The sequence below is a fragment of the Accipiter gentilis genome, chromosome Z (assembly GCF_929443795.1).
Source record: "Accipiter gentilis chromosome Z, bAccGen1.1, whole genome shotgun sequence".
Classification (NCBI taxonomy): domain Eukaryota; kingdom Metazoa; phylum Chordata; class Aves; order Accipitriformes; family Accipitridae; genus Astur; species Astur gentilis.
The window spans coordinates 60,417,914-60,436,272 of NC_064919.1; the positions used below are offsets into that span (position 1 = coordinate 60,417,914).

At 43.6% G+C, this 18,359-nt stretch overlaps 1 protein-coding gene across 4 annotated transcripts in view; it reads left to right on the top strand.

Annotated features, from left to right (window-relative positions):
* Positions 1-10,833, top strand: part of ARHGEF28 (Rho guanine nucleotide exchange factor 28) — an 83,084-nt gene extending 72,251 nt beyond the window's left edge. For 3 of the 4 annotated variants that reach the window (XM_049795867.1, XM_049795866.1, XM_049795865.1), the window contains one exon: positions 9,785-10,833. In XM_049795867.1, coding sequence (XP_049651824.1) covers positions 9,785-9,945 — 161 coding nt within the window. In that variant the 3' untranslated portion in view covers positions 9,946-10,833. The remainder of the gene's footprint in view (positions 1-9,784) is intronic. The other variant, XM_049795869.1, reaches the window with a different exon arrangement.
* Positions 10,834-18,359: the final 7,526 nt, after the last annotated feature.

The window sequence follows — 18,359 nt, forward strand, 5'->3', positions numbered from 1 at the left end:
TAAATGATACAAAAGTAAAGGCGATTTGGCTGTATTCGTTTAGGGTCTGCATAGAAAAATAAAAGAAATCCATGTGCCTTTAAAAGTAATTGAATATATTCCATGTTAAAGAATACATGACAGACAGGGAAAGTAGTATATTTGGCAAGGATGAAAAGAGATATTTTTTTTTTTTCTTCTTTTAACTGAGATTGAGAATTGCATGATAGTTGTTGCTGACAGCAGGAACCGCAGAGAAGCTGTCTCCTATGCACAGCCGCAATGGGAAGGGGATGACAGTCTAAGAAAGGCTTCTGCGTTAAACACAGACAGTTTTGAACTGAAGGTGAAAATGAATGCAGGAGGGTGTTTTAAACATAGCATCACTTTTTTTCTGCTGTGGGGCAGCAGCCCGCTCTCTGGAGTGGTGGGATGGGACTGGTGCAGAGCTGGAGTGCATAAGCAAGGAAGTGGGAAGGCAGTGGAGGGAGTCGGACCAAAGCAGAGCCGGTTTACAGAGGCTCAGCTGCGGGATTAGAGATGAAGACAACTTGTAGTAAAGGTAAGGTAGAGGGAGGTGGTGATGAATTGGGGCTTAAGGGTAAGGTCAGTGTTGCCCATAGTGGAGAAAAGTGGGAGCAGAAGCAAGGAAAGTGGATCCAAGTATGTTCCGTGCACTCAAGGAAAGCGCTTGGCTGAAGGGATGGAGGCACATGCCTATTTGATAATTGCGCTTTTTTCTGGCTTTGATGTACAGTTTTCCCCTTAGCTGTTATGCACACTGTTTTCACAGCAGTTATATATTCACAGAGCGTTTAGCAAACAATTAAAAAGGGCACCCATTTCAAAATATTCATTCACACCCTGAAATTTCTTACGGTTACAATGCAAAACTTGGGGAATGTGCAACTTTTCAGTTTTTGCTGTTTTTTTCAATGACTGCAGGAAGAAAACATCAGTGCACATGCTTTGTGCCAACCTGAATAAAAATGGATAAAAATGGCTGTGCTAATACTCAAACTGCAGTAAAAATTTAGCAACTATTTCCCTGTGTTTTGAGCTCAGGGGAGAACAAGTATCTCTGTGACTATCAGATTAGAAGCTTCTCTCAGGTGCCCACTTTTATAGTACTGCCCATATTTTTTCCTGCATTAATCAACAAGCAGCAGCTTCTATTAAAGGGTAAGATTAGCATGTAATTGATTTGAAACAGGTCCTTTGCCTTATTTTATGCTTCTGCAGCAGTTCTATATATTGGCTTAGTATTCCTCTGCCACTTACTTTTGAGTTTTGATCTCATCAGCATTTATGAGTAAGAAGTGATGGATCTGGCCTGGTTTTAGGAAACCACCATACAAACCCAAGGCGTTTAGGAGGACACTTGAGAGTGTTTTATAAATGATCTCCCCCTTTTGGCTTTTGTTACAGAGTTGTGCCCTTCTGCTACTCAAGAAAATGTTTGCCAGAGTCCAGAGCAGTCTCCTTTGTGTTGCACCTGGAAGACTGGCCAAAAGCTGGGGACTAAACCGATTGTTTGCCAGGGTCTTTGATTTAATGTGTATTTCAAAGCAAAATTGTAGTTAAAAAAAACCAAACAACCAAAACCATCCCTAAAATATGAAGCAAAGTTAATCAGCACAATAATGTCTGTCTGTGGTAACAGAGAGCTCAAAAGAATAGTTTTGATGTGTAAATGTCCCCTTTTGTTTCAAAGGGAGTGCGGTCATGTGCCAGAGATGTTGTTTTTTCAGGGTTAACGCTGTTTCTCTCTTCAGGAGGGAGGGAGAGGAAGCTTCAGTGCAGTGTTTTACATGCGGGGTGCAAATTGGGATGGTGGGCAAGGGAGGTGTGGGGATGTACTGGCTGGCGGCAGAAAGAGGGGCTGGTTTCATCGTCTGCCGAGTCTTTGGGAATGCTGCTTGGGTCTGTAACTTTATGGGATTTCTGTTTCTCCAGCAAGCGTTCAAGCAGGAGCGTTACCCACTGACCGCAGTTTGTTTTGACTTCAGTCCGCTGGCCAGATGCCTTCTGCAGATTATGGGCCGGGGGGAGACAGCTGCAGCCCGCTTCAGATAGACCCATATTAGACACCTGAACGAAGAGGCTGCAGGATTTTCCCCGAGCTTTCCCGCTGTGATGGTCAGCGGACAGGCGAGTCACCCCTGGCCCTGGAGAGGTGCCCTGCATGGCACGGCAGGCACGCCGCTGCGTGCTGGGTGGAGCAGCAGCCCCACGCCGGCAGCTGGTCACGTTCCTTGTGATCCTTTGTAGGAAGGGTGTTCCTGGGGTTTTATGGTTATTTTCTCTTGATCATTTGAGTGCAGCTGTGTTTAATGAGCTGGAAAAGAAGTAGGTCAATAAAACATGTGTTCGTTGTTAGCAGAATACCTGTTGGACCATGTGTGTGTCTGTAATTGACCATCTAAAGCTTCAAAGCTTAGCACAAAGACAATTTAATAGGGAATTCATACCTAAATAAATTAATATTAAGCAGAAGCAGGCAGCTGGCAGGCAGTATGCCCTGCCAAGGTGAGACTGTGGGTATTTAATGCACAGACAAGTTATGATTTCAAGTTAGAGCTATTTTTAAGTCTCTCTTATTGATATATATTAAAAGCCAGCATGCCAAAAATAGTTTTAAATCCATGTGCTTTAAAGCCAACACAACTGATAACATAGCCTTGTAAGTAGGTTAAAATTTTAAATTATTTCAACCTAGAGACACGCTATGAACTTGATGTTAAAGTGGTATCACTGGCAATGTCTGAGCTTGAGATATTTTAAAAATCTTTCCTTTGATAACACCAGTGTTAGAAATAGTGTGATTACTGGGCTTTAATAAAAGAAGAGATGGCTGCATCATCACATGACTCCAAAACCTGGAGCTTTAAGACAGGTATCAGATAAATTAGTTGGAACCATTATGGAGCTTTGTGATAAAGCAGTTCTAGTGGAATAAATGTAAATTTTCTCTTAGCCAAGAATTTGGTCCAAATTCTCTAGACCAAACTTCTCTAAAAAATTATGAGGCAAAACCTGAAAACTGAATTGCATTGTTCTACCTAAGCCAACAACTAAACAAAGAACAGAGACATGCAGATTAATGACATTTCCAGTAATTTTACCATGATCAAAATATCCAAAGTACAGATGTGAAGAAAAGTTATGTTTCAGACCTTATTCATCATAGACTTTGAATTATTTCTGTCCTATGTCTTGTAACAAAAAAAGCACCAAAACCTGATGAGACCAATTAACATAGGATCTGTTGTGATCTAATTGTTCATCTGCTTTTTGTGAAAAGACTTCTTATTCATGAAGGTCATTGTTTGCCTAAGAAATGCAGCTGCTGCTTTTTCACGGGGTTGGGCTGGTTAAAAGTAAATGGCAGCATTAAAATTCTCAGATTGATTTCCTGCCTTATTCAGTCAGCTGGGAAATGGATTAGGCTATTTCCTTGGTAGCTTCAGGGTCAAAATATTTTTCCCAGTGTTCAGAGACCTGGTACCACATACAGTTCCTGCTGTGAAATCAGATTTACTGAGGTGCGAAGGCCTGGTTTTTCCATGGTATTTGGGACCTCGGCTCCCAGTCAAACTGCTCAGAATTGTCCTCAGATCCTCAAAGCTTATAGATGCCTTTTCTGTACAAAGTGGTCTGAACCTGCACGGCAGCAGCAGTATCCTGGCTGTTCCAGGGCCCCAGTGGGTCCAGTGCTGCTGCGTGGCGTTCCCTTTCTCCCACCAACCACCAGCTCCATAAACAACTGAACCACTGGTATGGAAAAATCCATCTCAAATTGGGTAAGTCTTAGTAGGCACTAAAAAAATCAATCATCACCAGGAGGAAAGGGAGAGGGGCTTGGAGTTCCCTTGGGAATCGTCCATCCGTAATGAATCTGCATGGAAACCACTGGGAGCATCATTAGAGACAAAGAGGTGCTGTGGAATTTGCTGGTGGGGACTTTCTGTGGAGCTCGTGGGAGTTAGGGTGCCATTTACTGTTGAACTGTAATGGCGAATGAGAGCCTGTTGCCCTTGAATTCCTTTGAATATCCCAGACCCAGTAGACTTAGCACTGTTTTTTAGGTGTCTGCTTGTGCTTTGCATTATGCATGAGTGCCAGCGGGGGGATTAAATACAGCAGCTCTGCCATTTCAAATAGCTTTGGCCTGAAGTTGATGTGTCGGCTGTCAGTCCAGATGAACTTGATATAAAAACTGGTACCAGTTATCATAAATAAATGGTAAACCCAAAACCTAACTCTGCATGTTATTTTCAGAGGAGTAATTGTTTTGAGAATCTTTAACATATTTGTTGCTAAACGTGGCATAAATTTCTCTTCATTTAATGAAGTTTCATTTTGTAAAGAGGGCCAACATGTGACACAGTTCTCTGAAAGTCACAGCAAATTAATTCAGTGTATACATGCAGTTTCTACAAAATCCATGTGATGAGTTCCCCCCAAACTTACACCCACCCCCCCACACTTTTTCGAGGGGGAACAGCTGGGAAGGAAAAAACCCCACGTATCTAACCCGGCCTGATGTCGGAGCTGACCCAGCTCTAAGGAGGAGTTTGGATGAGAGGCCTCCTAAGATCCCTTCCAATTTGAATTATCCTGTGATGCTGTGAAATTAGGGTTAGAGCTGAAGGAAGAAAACTAAGGACTTTCTATTAAAACCACAGGGACTTAAGAGGGCTTTTTTGCCTGGAGTGTTTCCTAGTGCCTTGATAATGTCTTCCTATCCTTCCCATAATTATCACTGTGGGCACTCTAGGCTTACCTGAAGAGTTCTGATCCTCCGGGGAGAGAGGAGGGGTGAAGGAGAAAATCTGTGGCATTTATTTGATGTGGAAGTGCTTACATCCTATGACAACAGATGGAAGGTGAGAATCAGTGTGACTAATGAGTTGTTTACTTGGCTATTGTATCCCAACCCAACCCCCCCCCCCCCCCCCCCCCCCCCCCGGAGCACGGGCTGTGTGTGTTTTGGTATGTATTGATCTCGGATTCCTGCAAATGCCATTGCTTTGTGCTTCACCTTCCGAGCAGTTTATGCAATGCCACTAATCCTGTCTCTTAGTGCTACAGGAAGGGTAGGGTATGGTAGTTAGGATGCGGAATGCCACTTTTTTTCATTTCCTGTACAACATTAGCATGTTTTTAGCCAGGAGCTCTCATTTCTCCTAGTTTGGACCCAGACCCCATTTGGAGAACCGAGATGGCCTTAAAAACTCCTGTGAAAGCTGGCCCCACGCACTGCAGGCCTGCGGTCTGCTGTTATTGTTGTATATAGGTTGCCTAGAAAAGTATTTTTATTTTGAGGGTGTGTCCCTCTGGAGTTTCCTGATACCTATTCTCATAGTACCACAGCTAAACTCATAGAGAACAGGGGGGGGGGAAATTGGATTTGTTTTTAATGTGGGATTTGGCAGTATGGGTCTGTATGCATGAGACAATTTGTGATTTTTTCCAGAATTTGTTAGAAACAGCCTCTAACCCCTTTTGAGAAAATTGGTGGGGGAGACAACAGGGAATGCCTGGGTTTTCTTTATTTAATGAAATGGTCTCAGCTTAGATAGAAAGGAGGAGGGGCTGGGCTTAAGTGGTATTTTGTGCTGTGGTGTGGCACTGCTGGCCTGAACAGGCTACACGGCCCCAAAACGTTGAAGTGCTGTCACAGATCACCAAATACTTGGTCTCCAGCCTCAAGCCAGTCCCTCTTTGCTGGGGAGTTTGACCACCCCAACATTTAAAAAGTGGATTTTTCTGGTCAGTGGTGCAGTTCTTATCTAGGGTATACACGGTGCAGCTGCGGATCTGGCTCTTTAGAAGAGAGTTACCTGGAGTCTTGTAGGAGAAATAAATCTTGCATAACTGAGAAGCAGGTAAAGGGTGTTTCAGTTTGCACATAAACTCCAGGGGCCAGGGTGCGATGAGATGCCAGCAGCACTTGGCCGCTGCAGAAGTTGGAGGGAGTGGGGAGCCGGGAGTCTCACAGAAGACCTCATATAGAAGGGTCGGAGCTACAGCTCAGCTTTGTTAAAGCTTTGGAAATATGGGAATTTTTTCTGCACTTATATAAATATGAAGGAGAAATTGTGTTCCTTAGGTGTAAATGAGCAAGAGGAAGGCTGTGGCCAGGTACAGTCAACTTCGCCTGTCCTTTCTGTGCAAGGGGTGCAGGAACAAGACAGTGGGCAGAGCCCAGCCCAGGCAGGAGGGGTGCAGGCAGAGGCAGTGGGAGCAGTTTTGCTGGGTACTGGTCTGGTGGGTGCGCTGTTGAGCTGAACACAGCCTGCCCGAGCATCACTCGACAGGTTGGAAGGGAGCAGAGGAAAGGGTAAGTAAATGCTGAATTTAAAGACAGGGAATAATACAAAACTCATTTTGTGGCTGATGTTGCCAGGTGAGTTCCAGTCACAACGAAGGAGGCTCATAAAAGGCCGATGGTCCTTATTTACCTGGCTCGTGGTCCATACTGAGTTCTGACTGTCAGTCACAGCGCAGCAGAGAATGGGGCTGGGGTGGTTCCCATGGGTGCCCCACCTGCCTGGGGAGCATGGGAGAACTTCCCAGCCATCGCTTTCTGGTAGCAGCCCCCTTCGCCAGCCTTCCTCTGCCTTGCTGTCTGCATGGATAAATTTTTTTTTTTTTTTTTTTTTTGAGCATCCTCAGCTCTCAGAGTTCTTTAGTAGGCTGCAGCTGATGCTTTCAAGGCTTGTTGTGGAGGTTTCTTTCCTGTACTGGGAAAGCATTTAAAGAGGGGGATTTCTCCCACCATTCTCCTGTGTGGGGCCAAGGGCAGCCGGTTTCCCTGTGCTACACAGGGAGCTCAGGAGAGGCTTCTTAGTAGCTATCAGTGCTCTGCATAACAAGAACTGGTACTGGCTGGCGGATTGGTCCCCTTTGCCCACTTTCACTTCACCTGAGGCTGTTATTGCCAATTCTGGCAGTTCTTCCACCCTCCCCAAGCAGCCGCTCTCAGGATGCATCATGCTGCTGCCCGCAATACCAGCTGGTCTCCTGGCTCGGCTGCTTCCAGCATGGCACCTGGTAGGAAGAGAGCAGGTACCCTCCCCACCAGCAGGCTGAGTATGTCAGCCCAGGGACACATTCTGCTTTTATTAGGCAGAATCTGTGTTGAGTGCCACCTGAAGCACAGCCAAAACCAGCCCCTTCCCTCCTCAGTTGGATTAAGCACAACCTTTTCAGCCTGAGAAGCCACTCATCACCCCAGCAGCAGCTGGGCTCTCACCTCCTGGGTGCTCTTCTGCTGTTCAGGTTCTCTGGATGCAACAGAATTGGGGGGGGGGAGAAAAAAAAAAGTATTAAACAAGCAGCTAAACTAGTGGTAAATCATTTGTTTAGATAGTGACAGAATCTGATTTGTTTTTCCAGAACACTGACAGTTTCCACTGCTCAGCTCTGCTGCTTGGAGTTGTAACAGTTAATGAGAAATGGTTTGGAAACAACTACTGTTTTAATTGGTGAAGCAATTACTGTTTAGTTTTGATGGTGGCAAATAACTGCATGTAAGGTGTTTCTCTTTCTTTTCTGGGTTTTTTCAAATTTGTAATTAGGCTTCTCCAATTATGTACTTCATAAACTTTGGAAACAGATCTTTCAAATAAGTGCTTACTGCCTGATATTCTTATGCACATAACTTTGTTAAGGTGAATAGACTCACAGGACTTAAAAGGAATATTAATGTGGGTAGAATTACCCCAAAATATAAGAGTTTAGCGGTTGAGGACCTTTCACTGGTAGGGCTCTTTTATTAAATAAATAAAACTGAAGTATCCAATTTACATAAAGAAAAGCAGACGTAGGTTATTTCTGGTTTCTTCTGTTGCTGCAAATTGTAATCTTTTTCTAATATGGGTATCAAAAAGAAGTAAATGCAAAAGTGATCTTTAATGAAGCAGGGCTGTTTGAGTAAGTTAGGAAGTCAAATCCTGCTATGTTATGTATTGCAAAGAACTTGCTGCAATCAAGACTTACTCTGGGTTTTCACCAAGACTAAAACTTGATGCTTTAAATCCAGTGTAAAACAGTAAAAGGAAAGGAATGTGGGATTAATTTTCTTAACATCCTGTGTCATCCCACTGTGACCAAGCACCACTTGTGTATATGTACCTTGCCCCTGCCACTGACCCTGCAGTCACAGCAGCAGGTATAGCATGTATGTGGCTTATGCTGGGAGCCTAAAGCCCCAAAGCCTGTTTGCTCCCCCCAGCTGTATGAATGTCAAAGAGGAGAAGACGCTGAAGGCAGAGGCAGTGATATGGTGTGTTCCCATGTGCCCATCGCATAATCATCTCCCACCGCTCCACTCACGCCACGGCGGGGAGCAGCTGGGGAGCCTAGGCTTTGCAGGGTGCCAGCAAGCTTGGTTTGCCTTAAACCCCTGCCTCAGTGAACAAGAATGGTGAAAGCCACATGTGCCAGGGGAATGGCAAATGTGGGCAGGTGTCATTTTAAATTGGCGCCAGTTAGAGCAACATGGTGTGTAAAAAACCAAATATCTCCTTTATAACAGATTTTCATTGCACATATGTGTGAGAAGGGGCAGGGACTAGAGTGGGCATGAAATGTGTTTTTAGCTCTCTGTATGAATGGCCAAGGCTCAAAGGACCCCAGTGTTGGGTTTGCTTACTTTTGGGGCTACCCATGCTGTGGGAGGGGTGCCAAGCTCCCCTTCTTCCTGCAGAGTCCTTTTTGCAGAGGGTAACCCTCCTGATGTAAGAGCAGAGATCGTTCTGGGCAAGATTACAGTGAGTAGTGTTGCAGCTTGTCCATTGCAGACTTTTCCCTAGGTACAAGGATACATGCTCCCTTGTTATACGGTTTGTTTGTATGGTAAAAAGTGCTTTGCAGAAATACAGATGTAGAAAAGCCAACTCCTAAGATGTAGTTCCTGAGGGCCTGAAGTCATACAGAAAGCTGATGAGGGAGAAGACCCAACTGAGGTTATTTTTAAGTAGTGCACAGATCATCCCAAAAGCCTTCAGAGCTCAGTGCTGGAAAACAAGTACCTGATTCTCTGCATTTGCAGGAGAAAACTGGAAAGATAACAAATGAAGATCCTTAATAATTTCTTAGTGTTTGTGTGCAAGTATTATCTCAACGTCACACCTAAAGGATTGAGACAAGAATAGAGTAATAATTTCTTAGTGTTTGGGTGCAAGTATTATCTCCACGTCACGCCTAAAGGATTGAGACAAGAATAGAGTAGGGAGTTTGTGCAAATAAACACAGTTGAACTTGGCAGAAAAAGCTGAATGGTTATGCATCTGTTACAGACTGCAAGTGCCAGTCAATTAGACTTCTAACTGGGTTTACTCAGTTGATTCTTTTTCATCCGTAAAAGGAAGGCTTGCAAATAAAATTCTGTGTAATGATGGAAACTGTATTAATTTTACAATTGTATTATTACTAATAAAGGTACTAATTATGTGCTGTATGTTTCTCTCTAGCCCAACACTGACAGCATTTATGCATTTCCATTATTGTATGTCTGGTTAGTGAAGTATGGGTATAAATTTCTCTTATTGTTAAAATAGTGACAGTGATCATCCCTTGGATGACAGTGGACAGACTTAAACAGATTTCAGTAAACTTGGGTAAGGTATCTCTCACCAGGCTGTAGTATCATTTGTAATACAGCAGTGTGTTCCTTTCTAGACAGATGCAGCAAACTAGAAAATGGTGCTAATGAAAAAGTCAGAATTTGCTCTTTACGATGGCACGGGCATAGCAGAAGATGCATTGTCACATGGACTTCTCTTGTGCATTACAGATCTGAACGCATCGCAGACCCAGGGTCCCCAAACAAGCATTCCAAACGAGGGATCCAGCCAGCCACCACGGGTAGATGCACTGCTGCTGAACCACCAGCCTGAGAGCCTCCAGGATGCGGGAAGTGGAGGCAGAGTAGAAGAGAAGATTGTTTACCTCTGATGGCTCACTTTCTAATCTCAGCAGCACTTCGGAAATACAATTGTGTTTGCTTTTCTAAATGTCCATAGTTGCTCTCTGTATGACCAAATGGCTTTAAGGATAGTATTTAATATTCAGTGCAAGATTTTCCCCATGATAAATATAACAATTAAGTTATTTTGAAGCCTTTGTTTTATAATCTTTAATTTATGACATGATTTCAAATGCTTTGCAAGAAGCAATGGGTAGCAGGGGAGGTGTAACATTTTGGAATTGTAAATATGCCACCAAGAGCTGTGAAAGCTAGTGTTGATTTTCTCCTGAGTCGTCTTTCTAAAAGGGCAAGCTAAGAGAGATGCACCTGCTATTTAAGATTTGAGAGTATGGATCAGTAATCTTCTAACAGTTGTGAGAAAAGAGCAATGTGAGAATGATGGCTATCGTCTTCACTGAAATGTGCTATGTAACCTTATCTGTTGGGTCGTTTTCCTTATCTCTGGCTCCGTAACTGCTCAGAAGAGGATGTTTTTTATGGTCTTAACAAAATTGCATAATTGTGTTTGTTCATGTCCCAAAGCTTATCATAATTTTGGTACTACTGCCAGTTTCTGTGCAGAGGTGCTGTAAATCAGTTTGTTATTGTATTATAACTGTACCTCATTTCAGTAAGTGCCCTTACACATTAAAATTTACCAGATGAAACCACCTCACTGGTCAAAAGAAAAGAAAGGGGAAAAATAGTAGGCTTTAAGTTAATTGAACCCTTCCAGAACTTTGCTGCTTTCCCGTGTAGGAGCCAGCTAGCTTCCTGCTTTCAGGTTCTCGGCATCATCTGTGCATTAGGTAGTAAGAAACCAGGACCAGTTTCACGCCTTTTTGTCTTTCAGAAATATTTGTACACTTCTGTCAAATTGAATAAACGTTCTGTGCATTTCTGCAAAACTGTAACTTTGATTCATTGTCAGGTCCTCCAAAGAAGTTTGAAAACAGGAGGGTGGGGAGGGGGGCGAAATCTGCTTTCCTGGTTTGCATTGTGCCCTGCTGTGGATATGCCTTCCTTGGTCCAGCGCAGCCAAAGCTGTGCTCCAGGCACCTGAGCTGGCAAAAGCAAGGATGTGCCTATTCGAGCAGGCGTGGGCAGCCCTCTGGACTGGCCAGATGCTGCTTAGCATAGCCAACAGGATCAGCAGCGGCGCAGCAGGGTTGCAGCTGTACAACTCCTGGATTGGAGCTGCCTCACATCTGCCCAGCTCATGGGGCAGAGAAGCACAGGATTGCCCGTGGCCGTTTGCCTGTGTACACCCCAAGCATCATGTGGTTTCCATTTTACCCTAAGCTTGCATTGTGCAAAATCTCTTGCGGGGGGTGGAGTTTTAGATAGTAGATGTTTGTCAGCAGGGGTTTCCTGATGCGGAGGATTCTCTTCCAGGGACTGGTGTGCTAATGGGAATATTCAAAAGGAGAGCTTTCTGAGTTGCATCTTACTGGGCTACCAGACTAGATGTTCAGTTGGTATCTTGGGCTAACAACTGAGCAACTGACCTTCTCGATGAGCAGGACCTGATTCCCAGCTGGTATTAACTGGTGTGCCAGTATTATCAGGGAAAGATTGGGCCTGCAGACATACTTTCCGGTTTCTATTTCCAGTCTTCAAGGCTCCTGCTCACCTGGCACCACCTTAATATGTCTCATTATAAGAGAGAAAACATTTTTAGAATCCCTGGAAATGTTTTACCTTCTTTATTTTTCACAGTTAGACTAAAATTGCAATGGAAATCCAACCTCTCTTAAAGGTCCTACAGTAAGGATGTTCTACAGCCTCTCTATTTTACTGGTTGGCAATGAATTCAGGGTTGCCATCTGGACGGCTTTTTGGCAAATTTCTGAATAGCCAGACCAGTTTCTTGGGATGCAGCATGTCCCAGGGTATATGCATTGCCCAGGGACCAGCAGGAAATCGGGAAAAACTGAGTAGCTTTCTCCACAGTTACTCTCTCTGCATTTTATTATGCCTTTGCTGAAACATCTGGTACTGGTTACTGTCAAATCCAAGCTGCTGGATGGATAGCTGTTGCCCCAGCCTGGTGTGGGAATTCCTGTGTAAGCATCTTGCCATTGGGAGAGGAAGAGAGGATGCTGCTTCTCTCATCAGTTTTAATTGATGGTCTGGGAGTCAAAAAGTGGCTGGCTGGGACTTCAGCTGTTGTGCAAATTCTTTGAGTCCCCTAACATCAGGCAGCATCTTATTTTGCTCACCTGTGTTTACAGTAAAACTTCTGGCACTTGAGGAAGGCAAAGGCAGGAAACAGGTGGCCTCTACGTTTAGGTATTTTAATTGTAGAAAATATTTAAACTATAGGCCAGTATGGTCTCGGCAGGTGCTCTTTATAACAAGATGTATTATGCACCCCTGAACTCTGTCCATTATTTAGGCATTTCTTAATACTTAGCAGAATTTAAATGCAGCCCCAATGAGACTCAGCCATTTTAGCAGGTTGTGTTTTCAGTCATTGTTAGGCATATATTAATGATTTGTCTTGGTTTTTAATTAGAAAAATAGATTCAGAAGTTCTCTGTTTCACCTTTATTACATTGTTTTGAAGTGGGCTTATTCACAAGGCCTGTTGTTTTTATTTTTAACTCATCCCATGTATTGTGTTTTCTTTTTGCCATGCTTCTCAAGGCATCTTGCCTCTGAAAGCTCAAAATCGAATTTAGTCATTCATTTCAATGTTTAAATTAAAGGAGAAGTTGCTGTACCACAAATCTCCACTGCACCAGGCTGGGCTTTCTCTTTGTTTTTTTCTTCCATCATTTAACAAAGGAGGGTTTTTTTTTTACTGTAGTACCTAGACAGCATTTTCTCCTTAACAGTGTTGTATGCTAGTGAAGCTGTCATATCTAATGACTTTGACAGATTTTTAAGGGAAACTTGCAAAAAGCTTTTTTCAGCAAATATGTAAAAATGGTAAAGAAGGAATTAATGAAGGACTCAAGCTTACAGTGGGCTGGATCCAGAATCTTGGATTTATGCATTCAGTCGTTTACAGAATGAGGCCAGAATAAAGCAAATGCTTCACTTGGCTGCTGTTTTGAGTATTAAGGTAAACAACACAGCTACATTTTGAAGAGATTTTTCACAAAGCTCTTCCATGTAATTTTCAAATGACTAAATTAAATACAGATTAGGCTTTCCGCAAAACTCCCCAAAGATTGTTTACTAAAGTGATTAAAAAAAAAATAAAAATCTGTTAAAGTTTGCCATGTAAGGAACATGAATCATTTTGCTTAGAGTGCCCTGTGGGCTGCATTAATTTATATGCCACCCATTTAGGTTAAAAAAGCGAGTAAGATTTTTTACTGCTTCTTAGTCAAGTAGGTGTAAATTCTGTGGTAATATACCATAGTGCTGGTAAAATCATAATCATGGTGGTGTTCATTCAGAGAAAAGCAAAGAGGCTGTGCTGTGGTAAGTAACGTATACAACTTGCTCTGACTAAATTTTGAAAGCAGAGTTGCAGATGAGGCAGTTTTCCTTACGCATCTGATGACAAATGGGGAAATAGCATGACTGCTCAGATACCTTCTAATGATTATTCTGTTTGAAAAGAATTGCAACCCCAAATTCTTCCCATCCAAAGCCTTCACTGTGCCCAGTTTCTATTAGAGAGGCTCCCTTTGGCAGGATGGTGTGAAACCAGAGTGTTTCATTTCTTCAATATAAAGGAAAAACCTCAAAGGATAACCTTGCTGGCATTAATCTAAAGTGTTCTCATTAATACAACCCTTTGCTTTGCAAAACTGCCTCAGACAATAGACTACTCGGCTTCTTGTAGCAGAGCACCAAAGACTAAGAGGACTGTGGAGGAAGTGTTTTGTGGGCCATGGTGTTGGAATGGTCCAGGTACGTCATCTGGGAATGTCAATTTTCTTCACTGCCATGTAGAGCAGTGTTGGCAGCAGCTCTGTCCAAGTCAGTTGTTGGCTCCCAAATTCCCAGAGAGCTATGTTTCCTATCCTGGGGATCAGCTATGCAGAAGTTTCTTCCTCTTCTCCTCGCTCGCTCAGGCTCAGGCTCAAGATAAGGATGTGCCCACCCCTTACGTGGGAGGACTCTGCCACAGGAGGGTCTGCAGCACCTGCTGAATGCTGAGGTTGGGTCTTGAAATATCCTGGGTGGAGACCAGGAGGAGAGAAAAAAATCATGAAAAAGGCACTGTGGTTGTAGAGAAGGCAGGAAGAGTGTCCCCTAACATGGGATGTTTTCTAGGCTCCTTCATGGAACAAGATGTTTTATTCTGAGAAAAAAAACCCAGCAATTATTACACTACTTATTGTTTGTTAGACTGATAATCTGAGAAGTGGTTAGATGCCATAGTTTTTTAAATCCAGTACAAGATGGAGCAAGGATCAGATATTTATGAAAGTGACAGTGAAGCATGCAAGTTGAAACAAAGGATTTGTCCTATGGAGGCTGCTTAACAGACCCAAGGGAACTTTCTTATCAGCTTTCTTTAAAACTGCCAAACCATGCCTACAGGAGTTGTGTAGAGGTGTGACCATTTCACTAACCCAGGTTAACACTGCTAACAACAAAGCCCTGCACGGATGAACAATCCGATGAATGGACGACAGCTTGTCAAGACCAGCATGAGTCTCCTGCCGTCCTGTGCAAGTGAACAAACGGGACACCTGCATTCCCTGTGTTCAGCTCAAGCTGTAGACCTACTTGTGCTCCTCTTGAGCAGTGCAAGAAACATGAGAAATTGGTGTCACTCTTGGTTAAAGTAATGCCTCACTTGAAATTAAAATTTTCCTTTTTTCTTGCATGCACGTAGTTGTCCTAGCACTGCTGTATAAATGCTCCAACAAGCCATTGTAGGTCAATTATAAACTCATCAAATCAAGCCCAATCCAGATACAAAGGCAGCCAAGAGGACAAAAATAGCTTGAAGAGCGCTGACTGAGCATCTCCTGCTTTCAGTCAGCAGAGAGTAACCATTCTCATTCTCTCGGGCCCCTCTCCAGCTTTTGATGCTACTGATGTCCTAAGGAGCAAGGTTTCAGAGTGATGTACTCAAATTGACAGTGAGAAGGAAAACATCAGAAGGGATGAAATTGCCTCTCTGGTGATGTTGCTTTCTTTTGCAGAGTCCCATGTGACCACATGTGGTCTGATTTTAAACCTATGTGTAGCCACCAGGTGAACTGACAAGGTGGCATGGACTTCATAAAATTGTCTCCAAGTGCCTGCTGCTTGATTAATATCAAAACAGCTTGTATCTCAATGAAGGCTGGACACTGTCGATGCTGCAGGCAAAGGAAGGACTTTGAGGATCCAAAGCTAAGGTGTGGCCTCCTTTGAAGCACACATCAAATCAGTCATTCACTTTGAGATCTGGCAATGCCTCTAGATGCCCTATGGACAGAAAAAGCTGGCATATAGCTGTATCTGTGGGTAAGATTCCCTTCCTTCTTCCAGATGGTTTGAAGACTCTGTCACACCATGGAAATGATGTCCTAGCCTCAGCGGATCTTCATATGATACCTAGACTACAGCCATGCAAAATATCTGGCCAGTAAGTCATGAGACTGTAGGAAATCCTGTTGCTGCTGTTGAACACTATGGAACACATCTTAAGCACATCAGACTACTTTCCAGTTGCTGCCCAGGCTTTCTATAGGAAGATTTATCAAGACAATTTTCTCTAGTTTTAAGTCCTCAGTAAACATCTAAAGCTCCAGACTAGAGGGCATGGTTGATGTTTTTCTATGTCTGGCACAGCAGAATTTTTTACCATCAGGTGAAACTTGGGGGTACAGGAGGCAAAGCTTGCTTGTGGCTGATCCACGGACAGGGATTGAACTCCCTGAGAAACTTCAAGTTCTTGCTAATGTTGCAGGTGAGCTACAAGGTGTGTTCCTCCGGATGGCCCTAACAGGAGCAGTGGGTGCGGAGGGAAGGGTTCCAGCTCTGGGGCTAGTACATGGCTGTCAGCTGGATGGTGCTGGCAGCTTGGTAATCCAGAAAACCTAGCTGTGGGACGACCAAGCCATTCGGTGCTGCTGAAGCTCCTGCCACAGGTCGTGCTGGGAGCCGGCTGTGTGTTCAACCCTGCTTTGCCACTCAGTGGAGTGCTGGGGCCCCAGGAGAGCCCATGCGCCAGTCAGGTCACCCCTCTGCCTGGCTTTGATCCCTCCAGTACCTATCTTGAAGTTGAATGGTTGTGTGCAGGTTGTGAGAGGTGGCGTACAGCCCTGGGAAACCATTCTTGGCATGTGAAATGAATGGTGAGTGCTGAAGGGTATTTCACAATATGAAGTAATTATTGACAAAGGGTAGGGCGCATCTGCTGTTTTACTGGAAATCTTGGTTTGCACAGCAGAAAGGGTTCCCTTTCTAATTCTGACTCCAGCTGTTCTCATTTGATTTACAGCGTAATTCTTCAAAGAGATCAGGATAACAACTTTCAAGGGCAATATATCAGCATTGCATGAGACCGCCAAAAAAGGGGAAGCAGTTTAATTTATTTGTAAGGAGTTAGTCACTTCTGCTTGTCACGCAGGCAGGACTGTGTTGGAGTCTCATGAACTAAAAACCCCATGTGATGGCTAGAGCTCCAACATGTTTCTTGACTATTGTGAACATGACTAACAGAGCATGGTTTACAGACATCAAACTCAAAATATTCTTCCTTGTGGGAAATTGGCAGCTCAGAACATCTGGGCAATGGAAATTCCCCAGAATACAGTCCTTCCATCTATAATTTCAATTAAATGTAACTCAATTAGTGCTCACCACTTAATTTCCTGATTGCCTTCTGATAAGCAGAAACATTTCCCTAAATGTTGCTCAGATATTTCCAAACTATTATTTCTGCAGCTTCTGTCAGTGATGCTGGGGTGATTACAGAGATGGGCCTGAACAAAAAAGAGATCTGAAGGCTGTCAGATATTTGGAACACACAAACCTGAATCCAAGCTTGAAAGACTCAGACAAAATGCTCTGTACGATGTTTTTCAAATTCAGATTACGAACTGTCAGACAAAGCGATACAGACTTAAAAATAAGTGATTGGGGAATAGGAATAAGGAATAGTGGAAACTGCTTCTTCTGTACAGTGTTCAGGAAGTTACTGATGAAAAAAATCCATATAGGTGTTCTATGAAATCACATCATTATAACAATAATTTGTTATTATTTGATTGGGGGTTTTGTTAACTGGGCTTTAGTATATAATTAAATTACTGGGTAGGTCTAGTGCTGACAGTGAAGCTGAATATTGTGGACTGGGTTTAATATGGTGTGAGAATTCACTAGCCAGGTCAGAGGAAGGATTATCTCCATCCATGGAAAGGCTTTTCATGGACCGAGGAGACACAACGGGCAGAGCAGGTCTGTGAGATTTCATTGTCTGGTCCCGTTGGGGCTGCTAAACTTTCCTGGGGGTGCCAGGTCTTGCCTCTAGGTTCATCACTATGCTCTGATCACCACCACCACCACCACCCCCCCCTCCCCCCCAGCAGAAAACCAGGATGCTCTGGGCCCTTTCCAGTAGGCAACTGGCCAGGGTTCTTCTCCCCAAGGGTAGAGGTGTGAGCATGTGGGGAGCTGGCCCACAAGTCTGGCCCATGGTGGTGAGGATGGTTTCTCCATGCTTCCAGTGTCTCCTCTATGCTAAAACAGGGATTTCTTCTGCATTGCAGAGTAGCTGTGTACTACACATATCGGACAAGCAGTTTCTCATATATTTGGTGCTCTCTGTTATGTTGCCATTCCAGCTACTCTTAAAAGACATTTGACAAGAATATGAAGTAGTGCCTTCTGAAATGGAACGTCTCTGCAAAAATTCAAAATTAATTTAAATTTTTACAAAGCAATGAGGGTCAAGTATGGTTATAATAACTAACAACAACTGTGTTGTTAAATCTTCAAAGCAAATTTTACCTTTAGAGGTCCATAATTTACTCAATAAATATTGTTCCTCTTACTTCAAAAAGAAGCAATAATTAGATTATCCCGGGACTCAGATTAACATTTAATTTGTACATGCCTTCAGAGCAACATAGTTATCTGCATACAATAGCAAAATAATTCTTTTCAACTCTGTGCGTATGCTGTCAGTGTTTGAAGTTGTAACTTAATATCCAGAGGAAAGATATGGCAGTGTATAAGATGCAAACACTCAGAGGCTTTCCAAGCCAACATGCCCTCCATCCACTTGTCACTGGTGCACAGTCATGGCCTGAAGCCGCCTGCTCCTGCCTCCTCCGCACCTGCTGCTATACCCAAATCCTTTCTCGAGTCACTTGTCACTTTTTTCTTTTTACAGAGGGCTAATTTGTGGTTTTACAGGATGATAACTGGCGGGTGTGATTCTGGCCCCATGCGGCACCCTGCTCCAGCCCTACCAAGGGAGCCTGGCGTGGAGGTG